Genomic DNA, 13,597 nt, shown 5'->3' with positions numbered 1-13,597 from the left:
TGTGCACAGGTGCCCGTGGAGACCAGAGGTTAATGTCAGGTATCTTCCTCGCTCACTCTCCACGTTGTTTGCTGATGCAGGCTCTCTTGCGTGAACCCGGAGCTTTTGGATGCAGCGAGCCTAGCTAGCAAGCCTTCCCCGGGGACCCGTCCCCACCCCCCAAGTGCTGGATCACAGGGACTCCGCCACGTCCTGCACAGTAGTGACAGGGGTTCAGAGTCAGGACCTCGTGCTTGTGCGGCCTGAGCCCCAGCCCAATAACGGTGTTTCTCAACGTGATGTTCCGAGTCAGAATATTCATAAAATTTACAGGATGATTGTTCTGATTGTAGGCACTTTATTTACTTATTTATTTATTTATTGGTTTTTCGAGGTAGGGTCTCACTCTAGCCCAGGCTGACATGAATTCACTGTGTAGTCTCAGGGTGGCCTCAAACTCAAGGTGATCCTCCTACCTCTCTGCCTCCCCAGTGCTGGGATTAAAGGCGTGCGCCACCATACCTGGCTGTTCTGAAATTTTTATTATTTATGTTCATGTGTGAGCATGCATGAGCCATGCACGTGTGGAGGTCAAGGACAATGTCCATGTCCTCGTCTGTCCACCTCACTTGAGGCAGAGCTTCTCACCTGCTGTTCTTAGCTGTGCTCCCCACAAGCATCCCAGGAAATTATCTCTTCCTCTCATCTTTCCACGAGCATCAGTGTGCTGGGATTATAGAAGCCCACCTCAGCTTCCACCGTTTTTTTTTGTTTTGTTTTGTTTTTTGTTTGTTTTTCGAGGTAGGGTCTCGCTCTAGCCCAGGCTGACCTGGAATTCACTATGTAGTTTCAGGGTGGCCTCAAACTCAAGGTGATCCTCCTACCTCTGCCTCCCCAGTGCTGGGATTAAAGATGTGCACCACAACACCCAGCTAGCTTCCAGCTTTTTACATGAAGTCCGGGGATTGAACAGCGAGCACGTTATCCATCTTCCTGGCTCCCCAGTTCTATCGCTTTAAAAAAAAAAAAAGCTTTATTTTTATTTATTTATTTATTTATTAGAGACAGAGAGATGGGTGGAGGGGAGAGAGAGACAGAGTGAGAATGGGTGCACCAGGGCCTCTAGCCACTGCAAATGAACTCCAGACACATGTATCTTCATGTGCATCTGGTTTACGTGGGACCTGGAGAATCGAGCCTGGGTCCTTAGGCTTCACAGGCAAGTGCCTTAACTGCTAAGCCATTTTTCCAACCCCCAGTTCTGTCACTTTTTAAAACTTACTTTTATTTATTTATTTGAGAGAGAGAGGGGCAGAAAGAGAGAATGGGCCCACCAGAACTTGCAGCCACTGCATACGGACTCCAGACATATGTACCACCTTGTGCATCAGGCTTAATATGGGTCCTGGGGAATCGAACCCGGGACCTTAGGCTTCGCAGGCAAGCATCTTAACCACTAAGCCATCTCTGCAGCCCTCTGTCACTTTTGACAAGTGGACATCTTAAGCCCACACCCGTATTGAGACATGTTCTCAAAGATCCTCGCATTCTTCAGGAGCTATTTGCAGGGCTACAGTACCCATGTTCAGTTTTTTAGTCTACTGAGTTAATACTGTGTCACATCCTACAAAATGTAGCCACTTTATAAGCCTAGAGTCTCTCCATTGCACATCATGCTGTAATTACAGTGTCTGTTAACATCTATGGATATTGTACAGTCCAAACTACATTGTTCTATTTTTTGCTTTAAAAGTCATGTGTTGAGGGCTGGAGAGATGGCTTAATGGTTAAGGTGCTTGCCTGCAAAGCCTGAGGACCCAGGTTCGACACCCCAGTATCCATGTAAGACAGATACATAGCATGGCACATCCATCTGGGGTTCATTTGCAGTGGCTACAGGTCACTCCGCTTGGTCAGTTGTCAGCCTTTCATTTATTCCAGGATGGAATTACGGATTCTCTGTGTAGCTCCAAGTCTGTGATTTGAATTACTAGCCTAGCCGCATAACGAGTTGGTTATGGGGTGCGCCCCTCCTGTCTGATGTCTAGAAGGCTGGTAGCAGGGTTTCATTGGCTTTCAAGTATCACTGATCAAAAACAAGCCAGATGGGCAAGTTGAGTCAGAGGGTGGGAACGTATGTGCCATCCACAATGAGGCCACAACAAGGGCGTGGATGAAGGGACAGAGAATGGGGTCAACAATGTAGCTTCCCACAAGTAAGTAGGGCATTCACATGGATGTGTGTAGAGCGTGTGTGTGTGTATGTGTGTGTGCCATGCATGTGCGTGTGGAGGACTGAGGAGAACTTGAGGTGTCTACTTCTTTGAGATGGGTGTCTGTCTCTTCCTCATTCTGAAGCTGACTGTTTTTGGTCAAACAAGCCCCAGCAATTCTTTAACCTCTGCCCTACTGCCACCCTTCCCTCCCACATACTGGAGTATAGGGGTGTGTGTGGCCACGCCCCACTTTTTACATGTGTGTGGAACTGGGTGGACCTGAGCCACATCCCCAGCACCCCCACCCCTGCAGAGGTGTTTTGTTATTTTATTTATTTATTTATTTATTTTTTGGTTTTTCGAGGTAAGGTCTCACTCTGGTCCAGGCTGACCTGGAATTAACTCTGTCATCTCAGGGTGGCCTTGAACTCATGGCAGTCCTCCTACCTCTGCCTCCCAGAGTGCTGGGATTAAAGGCGTGCGCCATCACACCCGGCTCAGAGGTGTTTTTTAATGCAAATCCAAGCAAATAAAAAGAGACACTATCCTCTGTCCAGTTCTTATTGTCTGCCCTGTCCTTCCCCCACAAAAGAGCGCTGTAAACTGTCACACATCTTGCCTTCTCTCACAACAATAGATCTTGGAGAGGACACAAGCCATTCTTTGTTCTTCTTTATTCCTAAGCACATACGCAATAGTCTACTGGGCAGCTGGTATTTAATGATACCATGATGACTTATTTATCCAGTGTCCTGTGAGTCTTTCCATTCCTTTATAACAACAAGCTTTGCTGCAATGAATAACCTTATGCTGGCTTGTATCTGTAGTATCTAGTTCCCAAAGTGAGATCATTGGGTCCAAGGACACAGCATATGTGGTTTTGAAGGCTTTTTTTTTTTTTTTCCTGTCTGTATATCATCTCTCTACCCTCTCCCCTCCCCCCCCGTGTGTGTGTGGGGGGGGTGGGGGGGTGTGGGTGTGGGTGTGCACCAGAGGACAATCCTGGGTGTCTTTCTTAGGGACACCATAAACCTTTAAGATAGGGTCTGTCATTGGCCTGGGTCTCACCAATTAGGCAAGACTGACTAGTGAGCCCCAAGGATCCTCCTGTCTCTGCCTCCCCAGTGCTAGGATTAAAGATGTGTGTCACCACACCCAGTATCCTTACTGTCCGGTTCCAGCGAACTTATCTAACCTGTGCACATGAAGTGGTTGTCGGCAGGGCAAGCTGGATGGGGGCTGAGTGCTGAGATCTTTTTTTTTTTCGAGGTAGAGTCTCACTCTGGCCCAGGCTGACCTGGAATTCACTCTGTAGTCTCAGGGTGGCCTCGAACTCACAGAGATCCTCCCACCTGTGCCTCCCGAGTGCTGGGATTAAAGGCATGTGCCACCACGCCCCGCTGAGACCTTTTAAGTTTAAAGTCATTAAAAGGTAAAAGCTGGTCTCCTCTGCCAGCTTTAAAATGCACGTTAGTAAATTATGTGTGTGTCCTACCCGGCCGTTCTGCATGCTTATTTGCAAGACGAGCTAGACCATGCTGCTTTCTGCGACGGAGAGATCACGTCCTCGTGGACGGGGCCTTGGCCCATGGCTATGTTCCACGTCCTCAGGAGGCTAAGGGACTTGCCCACAGCTGTGACATCTAGGAGCACATGGGTGCTGGGACTTTCACTCAGCACATCTGACCTTACCTATTGTGGGTCTGAAGGCACCCAAGGGATATCCCCATTGCTCTCTCGAGTGACTTTGCTTCTCTCTCTCACCCAGAGCCACAATCATGTCCCTGGAGGACTTTGAGCAACGCTTGAATCAAGCCATTGAAAGAAATGCCTTTCTGGAGAGTGAACTGGATGAGAAGGAGAATCTTCTAGAATCCGTCCAGAGGCTGAAGGATGAAGCTAGAGGTCAGAGGCTTTGGCCCTCCCCAGTGTGGTCTTCTCTTTTTCCCCAGCATCATCTTGTTCTTGGGCTTTTCCGGGACTGTCTTTATCCTGCACACAGGCTGGCTGGGAGAGGATGTGGGGCTGCCCTGGGTAGGCCCTTGCCTTGGTCTCCTGCCTGATGCTCAAAATTGTCAGCCATTAGTGTTTACAGACCAGGCACAAACACTCCTCAGGCATACCTGTAGGAAGAGCCTCAGGGTTCTGAGAGTAACTCATGGTTATGGGTTGTGCCTCTGAGCAGCCGACTTTCTCTTAGGAAAGCAGCCTTTGGGTCGGCCAGGCTGATGTGATACATGGTAGGAGCATGACAGTTTTGTGGGGAGGAAAATCCTGGTGGGATTGCTAGCCAGCCCATGTTTTTGTGGCTTCTTGGTGACTTGGGGCTCTGAAACCTCATCAGCAGCTGCTCTGTGGAGATTGATGGTTACAGAGGTAGAGCCTTCAGCCGGGCATGGTGGTGCACACCTTTAATCCCAGCACTTGGGAGGCAGAGGTAGGACGATCACTATGAGTTCGAGCCACCCTGAGACTACATAGTGAATTCCAGGTCAGCCTGGGCTAGAGTGAAATGCTACCTTGAAAAACCAAAAAAATAAAATAAAATAAATGAAACAACTCATGTTTTCTGTTCAGTCAGTGTTCACATATAAACTGTATTAAAGAGGAGAAACATGGTCTGGAGAGATGGCTTAGCAGTTAGGCACTTGCCTGTGAAGCCTAAGGACCCCAGTTCGAGGCTTGATTCCCTAGGACCCATGTTAGCCAGATGCACAAGGGGGTGCATGCGTCTGGAGTTTGTTTGCAGTGGCTGGAGGCCCTGGCATGCCTATCCTCTCTCTCTTTCTCTCTCTCTCTCTTTCTATCTGCCTCTTTCTCTCTCTGTCGCTCTCAAATAAATAAAAACAAACAACAACAACAACAAATTTTAAAGAGGAGAAACATGATGGGAAAGCTAAGTTGGGGATTGGGGAGACGGCTCAGCAGTTAAAGGTACTTGCTTGCAAAGCCTGCCAGCCCAGTTCAATCCCCAAGCCACCCAGGTAAGCTAGGCAGGCATTGTTTGCAGCAACAGGAGGCCCTGGCATACATACACACACTCATACACGCAAGTAAATAACTTATTTATTTATTTATTTGGCAGAGAAAGAGGGAGGGGGAGAGAGAGAATATGGGTTTACCAGGGCCTCCAGCCACTGCAAACAAACTCCAGATGCGTGTGCCCCCCTGTGCATCTGGATAACGTGGGTCCTTGGGAATCGAACCTGGGTCCTTTGGCTTTGCAGGCAAATGCCCCAACCGCTAAGCCATCCCTCCAGCCCAAGTAAATAACTTTTTTTTTAAACAATTTTTTTTTAATATTTTTTTTCTTCAATTTTTATTTATTTATTTGAGAGCAACAGATAGAGGGAGAGAGAGAGAATGGGCGCGCCAGGGCTTCCAGCCACTGCGAACGAACTCCAGACGCGTGCGCCCCCTTGTGCATCTGGCTAACGTGGGACCTGGGGAACCGAGCCTCAAACCGGGGTCCATAGGCTTCACAGGCGAGCGCTTAACCGCTAAGCCATCTCTCCAGCCCCCAAGTAAATAACTTTTTTCTCAATTTCAAGTTTTTCAGTTTCTATTTGTTTAAGAAAAGAAAAGCTAAGGTGGCAGTTTCAGTTTCCTTCTCATTGCTGGGATGAACCCACCATCACCATCAAAGCAGCTGATGGGAGGGAAGTTTTTATTTTGGCTTACAGTCTCGAGGGGAAGCTCCATGATGGCAGGGGAGAGATGGCATGAGCAGAGGCTGGACATCACCTCTGCCAAGGCAGGTGGAAATTGTATCAAGAGAGTGAGCCCAGCTCTATCAAGGGGGATCTGGCTATAACACCCCTAAGTTCACTCCCAACAACACACCTCCAGCAAGGCTCCACCTCTCAAATTATCATCAGCTGGGAACCAAGCATTGGAGACACATGAACTTATGGGGGACATCTGATTTAAACCACCACAGTGGTGATGCATACCTATAATACCAGTGGCTCTGGAGACTGAGACAGAAGGATCAAGAGTTTGAGGCTGGCCTGGCCTACTTAAAGACCCTGTTTAAGAATAAAAGAAAAAAAATAACAAACAAAGGCTGGAGAGATGGCTTAGCAGTTAAGGCGCTTGCCTGTGAAGCCTAAGCACCCATGTTCAACTCTCCAGGTCCCGTGTAAGCCAGATGCACAAAGTGATGCAAGCATACAAGATTGCACATGCATACAAGGTGGCCCATGCATCTGCAGTGGCTGGAGACCCTGGTGCACCAGTTCTCTCCCTCTCTCTCTCTCTCACACACACACAAAAAAAAAAAAAAAAAAAAATTGTCCATATATTACAGTGATCCCTTATGGTTGAGGAGGGACATTCTGGGATATCTGCAAAAGCATGTTTCATTTTGAATTCTACCTATATTGCTGTGTTGAAATCTTTACAAGTATGTTTAGTGTGTGTTACAGTTTTTTTAAAAAATATATTTATTTATTTGACAGAGAAAAAGAGAGAGAGAATGGGCGCACCAGGACCTCCAGCCACTGCAGATGAACTCCAGATGCATGCGCCCCCTTGTGCAGCTGGCTAACGTGGGAATCGAACCTGGGTCCTTTGGCTTTGCAGGCTTATGCCTTAACCGCTAAGCCATCCATCCCTCCAGGCCGTGTGTTACAGTTTTTAACAAATTTCAAACCTTCGTGGTAATAATTTACTCAGGAGAATCGCATTGTTTGGCACGCGTGATGGGCAGTGTCGCGTGCGTTTCCCTCCGGTCAGCGTTTCCTGGTGGAAGCTGCATTCTCTGAGCAGCAGTTACATTTGCCGCACTCCCACCCTCACCCAAAAGCAAGGACTTACGTTCCCAAACCCTTTCCCTGGTGCAGATCTGCGGCAGGAGCTGGCTGTACAGCAGAAGCAAGAGAAGCCCAGGACACCCGCGCCTGGTTCGGGGGCAGCCGAAAGGACAGACACAGCCGTCCAGGCCACGGGCTCCGTGCCGTCCACTCCCGTAGCTCACCGAGGCCCCGGCTCTGGGTTAAACACGCCCGCAGCATTTAGGCACGGTGAGGAAAGGAAATGGGGTTGTGGGTAGGGTTTCCTTTGTTTCCCGAAGCTTCCCCAGGTGGGAACCTAGAGTGGGTCCTGGTGAGATGGACCAGGCTGTGTGGCAGGGAGCAATCAAGTGCTCAGTGAGGTAAGGCATTGCAATGTGTGAAACTGGGTTCAATTCCTGAGCCACCCATGTAAGCTGGACACAAAAACTGTGCAACTGTCTGGCATTCATTTGCAACAGCAAGAGGCCCTGTTGGGCCCACATGCATTGCAAATAAATAAATAAAGACATTAGAAAAGATTAACATGTTGGGTGGGGAGGTTTCTCCGTGGGTAAGAGCACTTGCCACACAAGCATGAGAGTCTGTCCAGCACCCGTATCAAAAGCAGGCCTTGGGCTGGAGAGAGGGCTTGGCGGTTAAGCGCTTGCCTGTGAAGCCTAAGGACCCCGGTTCGAGGCTCTGTTCCCCAGGTCCCACGTTAGCCAGATGCACAAGGGGGCGCACGCGTCTGGAGTTCGTTTGCAGAGGCTGGAAGCCCTGGCGCGCCCGTTCTCTCTCTCTCCCTCTATGTGTCTTTCTCTCTGTGTCTGTCACTCTCAAATAAATAAATAAATAAATAATTAAAAAAAAAAAAGCAGGCCTGTAACCCCAGTCCTGTGGGGAGCAAAGAGAGAAGAATTACTAGGGCTCACTGGTCAGCCAGCCTGACTGAGAATGGCAGCTGTAGGTTCGAGAAGAGATTCTGTGTAAAGGAAACATGCAGTGAGTGACGGAAGAGAGCACTCAGCATTCTCCTGTGGCCTCCTCACGTGTGCACAGGCAGTGTACTTGCACCCACACACACATACATACGCTACAAACACACATCACACCATACCCACATGTACTATTCACGTCCTACAAACACCACACCACGCATGCATAGTACACACACGAACGATTAACATGGAAAAATCGATGCTTATTATAATCCTCATAGAGATGCAAAAATTCTGTCATCCTCTAGTCTGGGCATGTTGTCCACTTAGCTCCGGAATGAAATAGGACTGCAGCCAGAGTCAAAGGGAAGACACAGGGCTGGGGAACTCGCTCAGCAGTGAAAAGCACTTGCTTATTACAAACAGGAAGACAGCCACTTCGGTCCCTGCCCTCGCGTCCCTCCCCCACAGCTTCAAGTACACGGACTGCGGGATGGTGTGTGATGCGCTCTCTTTCTTGCACGCCCAGGTCTGGACAGCTCTAATAGTGGGACTCCACTCACACCGGCAGCCCGGATATCCGCCCTCAACATAGTGGGAGACCTGCTGCGGAAAGTGGGGGTAAGGCCGAGCCTTCCTGGGGGTTTCATGCGCCTTCTTGCTTGTCCGTCGGGAGGGGTGAGGGGCTCATTTACTGGGCCCTCCCTCCTTTCATGGAGGCACGGTGGGCTTGAGACGCAGCTTGTCCTTCCTACAGCATCCCTGAGCAGAAATACGAGGTGTGGGGTAGCAAGCTACTGTTGCCGAAAGGCCTGAGCTCAGAACCCAAGTCTCCCAGTCCTACCTTGTTCCCAGTGTCTTCTGCTTTTCCTGCAGGTCATCTGAGACAGTAGGGAGTCGGAGTCGGGTAGTGGCTAATGCTTCTGATTTGTTGGAGACTTAAGTCTCATTCTGTAGCTAAGTTGACCTGAAACTCACTACATAGCCCAGGCTGGCTTCAAACTCATAGCAATCCTCCTACCTCAGCCTCTCAAGAGCTAAGGATATAGGTATGCATCACCATGCCCAGTTTACGGTCTTATCTTGGTTTGAAAAAAACCAAGGGCCATTTGAAAATGGGTGTCTCTGGCCATTTAGCAGGACATATTAAAAAGTCAGGGCAAGCCTTTAATCCCAGTACTTGAGAGGCCAAGGTACAAGAATCACTGTGAGTTCAAGGCCAGCCTGAAAATACATAGTGAATTCCAGGTCAGCCTGGGCTAGTGCGAGACCCTACCTCAAAAACAAAAATAAGGGCTGGAGAGATGGCTTAGCGGTTAAGGCACTTGCCTGCAAAGCCTAAGGACCCAGGCTCAATTCTCCAGGTCCCACGTTAGCCAGATGCACTTCGTGGCACATGCATCTGGAGTTCGTTTGCAGTGGCTAGAGGCCCTGGCATGCCCATTCTCTCTTTCTCTGTCTGTCCCTCTGTATCAAATAAATAAATAAATAAAATGATTTAAAAAATAATTATAAGCCAGGGCAAAGAACTTGACCTTCTGAGTTTTGTATTAATTCCAAGGAGGAATTCTTTTGTTCTTAATTTATAACATAGAATTCTTCATAATTGTTTTATTTTAAAAAACAAACAAAAAACTAGATTGGGGAGATGGCTCAGTGGTTAAAGGCACTTGCTTGCATAGCCTGATGGCCTGGGTTCAGTTCCCTGGTACCCACATGTAAAGCCAAATGACGCAAAGTGGCACATGTGTCTGGAATTCATTTGTAGTGGTAGGAGGCCCTGGCATACTCTAGTCTCTCTCTCTCAAAAAACAAACAACAACAACAACAAAAAAAACCCAACAACAAAAAAGAGCTGGGCATGCTGGCAGACACCTTTAATCCCAGCACTTGGGAGGCAGAGGTAGGAGGATTGCCATGAGTTCGAGGCCACCCTGAGATGACATAGTGAATTCCAGGTCAGCCTGAGATAGAGTGAAACCCTACCTTGGAGGGGGGGGATCCCCTGAGAGGCCATCTAACCTCTACCCTGCCAGCTTTTTGTGGGGCCGAATGGGTATATATTCAAAACTACATCTTATCAGTGCTGGCAGCTCAGTCCTTACATTTTAGCTTATGGCTTTGATTTTTTTTTCTCCATGGATATTGAGGTTCCTTTACTGTAAGTTCAAGTGCTCACGTAAACCTCTGTGTGGTTTCAACCAGATAAACAAGAGCAAACAGGTCCAGAAGTTAATCTCATTCTCCTTTGGGGGAGGGGCCTTCTTCTGTTTTTGAGATAAGGCCTCATGTAACACAGGCTAGCCTCGAACTCACAGTGTAGCCAAGGATAACCTTAAACTTCTGATTTTCCTGCATCCAGATATGTGCCACCACACCTGGTTTATGCAGTGGTAAAGACAGAACCTTCCGTATGCTGAGCAGACACCCCCCCCCCCCCAGTTCCTGCCTTGAACTTGAATAACAAAAGTACATTTTTCCCCAGGCCCTGGAGTCCAAACTGGCATCCTGTCGGAACTTCGTGTATGATCAGTCCCCAAGCCGGACAAGTGGCCCAGCCTCAGGGCGAGGGAACAAGAGCAGAGACAGCAGTGACAGACGACCTAGTGGCACCAGTGTACCTTTGGGTGACAAAGGGTCAGTACCTTTAATGAACTGTCAGGCATGGGAATACCATGCTGCCCGTCTCCCATCACCATTTGTTTTAAAGTTCTAGAATTATTTCAGAAAACCTTATCCTCTAGTTCTTTTTTGGGGGGTGGGGGGAAGGGGACATGGTCTCCCTGTATAGCCCAGACTGGCCTCAGATATTCCCTTTGCTTGAGGCAGAATTAGGTAACATCTAATTTGGAAAACAGCCAAGGGGAAGGACATGTTTATAATTTGATTCTGTGGTTGTTATGTGAGGGTGTCTTTTCTAAATCCCTTGTTTGAGAGTTGAGCTTCCCTTGGAATATTTTCTTTTCTTTTTAAATCTGTAGAACCTTCCAGAAACTAGAAGGACTGACAATCCTAGCCAGACTAGATTCCTAAAACCAGCCACCCAGTGGGGAACAGGGGTGGGATGGCATGGACAGAGTCAGATCTGACTATTAACAGCCTGCTTGACTTTCTGACTTGAGAAAAGCCAGGACTACCTCCAGGTTCAGGGATTCCCTAAAGTGAGCCTGCATCTCCCTGGATCCCAGGCCAGTAAACCTAATGGATCTGTGGCATGAACTTAACTAATGGGCCTCTAGACATTTTCTTTTTTAAGAATTTATTTTTAAAAAATTAATTCAAAAAGTATAGCTCAGTGAGCAGAAGGCCCTGAGTTCAAGTCCCAGCCCCTCCAACCCTCAAGTGAAATTGACAAAGAAGGTGGGGGATGCTGCTCTGGGACAGTCCTCTGAGGTGGGCTGGTGTGTGTAACCATGGGAATCAGGAGCCAGATAGCCAGTGTCCTTTCCTTCATTCCACAGGAGAGAAAACTGAGGCCTACCCCCCTCTTGACATTAATGCTTAGAGCCCCAGGGCCTGTGCTAGCTGCTCCTGGTACCGCGGCCCCGTCAGCTAAATGTGGTTTGCTCTGTCTGAAGGTTGGGAAAACGCCTGGAGTTCGGGAAGCCGCCCTCACAGCCCTGTTCGCCCGTGCTGCGGCCTGCCCAGGGTGTCAAGCTCTTGCTCTAGGGCCCCACAGGAGCTGGAGCCCCTCTTCCCCTATGGCACATGCTTACCTGTCACCCCCATCCCCTCCCCCCCCCCCCCCCCCCCCGCCACTCACATCTTGGTTGTTGGCTTTCCAAGTAAGTTTGAGGACTGAGCGCTCGTGTTGCCGTATTTTACTGCGGGCTATGTGGCCCAAGCCAGTGATTGAGGCTGGCATTGTCCCTGTGACATGATCTGACCTCACTGGTGGTGTGTGCGTCACAGGACGTCCCAGGCAGCTGTCAGGTGCGGGTGGTCGTTGGCTCCCCACAGTCCTGATGGCCACAGCAGGAGCTCCCGGTGTCTGGGGTCTGCTCCAAGGGGGACCTGAGCCCATCTCAGCGCTCCCCTAACTCGGCCCTACGACGAGGAGCTGCCCTCTAATGCCCCTCTAATGGCACGGGGGACCACAGAGACGTGGTCCGTGACCTATGAGATTTAATCTGCCTGTTGTCCTGGAGGTTTTTAGAGGTGAACTTGATTTTCAGGTACTTCTCAGGTCAGCGGGACATTGTCCTTTTGTAAATAAACCTCAGTGCTTAGTTTTCCTGAGTCTCCTGCCGTGACATTGGGGTGGCATCTGCATCAGGACCTTGGGGACCCTTGAAGGGAGGACTGGCCTTGGTCACGTAGCCCCTAACAACAAGACTTCATCCAGCCATCATAGAAGAAACCTGGTTGATGTTCCAGCAAGATGTCATGTACAAGGTCACTGTTGGAAACTTCCTTGGGAGAGGAAAAACCAGCCCAGGACGGCCACCGCCCTACGACGGCAGGCCTGCCCGTCTTCGCTGCTTACCAGCCTCTGCGCCTCCTTTGCACCGAAGTGGAAAGACCGTGGTAACTTCGGGAGCAGCGGCTTAACAGCCTTCCCTTTGCAACTAAGTTATTTTCTGATAGATCAGGCCAAACTAGCCTGGAGTTGGCAATAGAACTTTCCAAGTACTACTGACGTTCCTGGGGCAGTTCATCTGTGCAGCTGTTTGTCCCCCCCTGGAACATTCTAACCCGTGTCAGGAAAGATGGACTTATATTTTTTTAATAAGAACAATGAAATCAAGAAAAGGCTCTGCCCTGCTGGTGGATGGCGTGGCCGGTACACATTGCTTTATGTGTCTATTTCCACGTCAGCTCTCCTCACAAGACTGAGTGATTCTGTGGGGGTTTTTGTTTTGTCTTTAGTTAGGTCACAAAATACAAAAATCTGGGCTAAAATGTTTGTATTTAAGTCATCTTTGCAGAAATGATGCCAGTAAATGTTTATATACCCTTTGAGCTATGTTAACATTGGGTGGAACAAACGGTTGGGATCTTTTACTACCTGTTTCCTGTTTTCTCTTTTCTCCTGGTGTGTGTACACACGTGTTCCTGTGTGTGAGCGCATGCATGCACATGCTACATGTGTGTGTGTGTGGAAGTCAGAGGACAACTTCAGGCGTCGCTCCTTGCTTGCCTCGTCTGAGGCTGGGTCTCCTTATTCACTGCTGCATTCGCTGTGCTAGCTTCTGGCAGATTCTCCTGTCTCTGCTACCTGTCCTGCCCAGAGGCATGCCGGGATTACAGATGCTAACACTGCAGTGTCTGGCTTCATGTGGGGTCTGGAGATTTTAAATTTTATTTATTTATTTATTTATTTATTTGAGAGCGACAGACACAGAGAGAAAGACAGTAGAGGGAGAGAGAGAGAGAATGGGCGCGCCAGGGCTTCCAGCCTCTGCAAACGAACTCCAGACGCGTGCGCCCCTTGTGCATCTGGCTAACGTGGGACCTGGGGAACCGAGCCTCGAACCGGGGTCCTTAGGCTTCACAGGCAAGCGCTTAACCGCTAAGCCATCTCTCCAGCCCAAGGGTCTGGAGATGTTAATTCAGATACTCGTGATTGACAAGCGCTCTATGCACTGAGCTTTCTCCCCGCCTGTCTCCCTGCCCTGTTGAGTTGGGCCATGGACCCGTTTGTGGTGAACACAACCTCTGCCTAAAGCAAGCGGTCCTTGGCCTGCTT

At 49.1% G+C, this 13,597-nt stretch overlaps 1 protein-coding gene across 2 annotated transcripts in view; it reads left to right on the top strand.

The window, feature by feature from the left end:
* Positions 1–11,646, top strand: part of Nde1 (nudE neurodevelopment protein 1) — a 34,245-nt gene extending 22,599 nt beyond the window's left edge. Inside the window, exons 5-9 of one of the 2 annotated variants that reach the window (XM_004652288.2) lie at positions 3,964–4,100; positions 7,040–7,219; positions 8,438–8,529; positions 10,394–10,545; positions 11,487–11,646. In XM_004652288.2, coding sequence (XP_004652345.2) covers positions 3,964–4,100; positions 7,040–7,219; positions 8,438–8,529; positions 10,394–10,545; positions 11,487–11,577 — 652 coding nt within the window. In that variant the 3' untranslated portion in view covers positions 11,578–11,646. The other variant, XM_045161843.1, reaches the window with a different exon arrangement.
* Positions 11,647–13,597: the final 1,951 nt, after the last annotated feature.

Source organism: Jaculus jaculus, chromosome 11, assembly GCF_020740685.1.
Source record: "Jaculus jaculus isolate mJacJac1 chromosome 11, mJacJac1.mat.Y.cur, whole genome shotgun sequence".
NCBI classification, from domain to species: domain Eukaryota; kingdom Metazoa; phylum Chordata; class Mammalia; order Rodentia; family Dipodidae; genus Jaculus; species Jaculus jaculus.
This window is presented reverse-complemented; position numbering and strand designations above follow the sequence as displayed.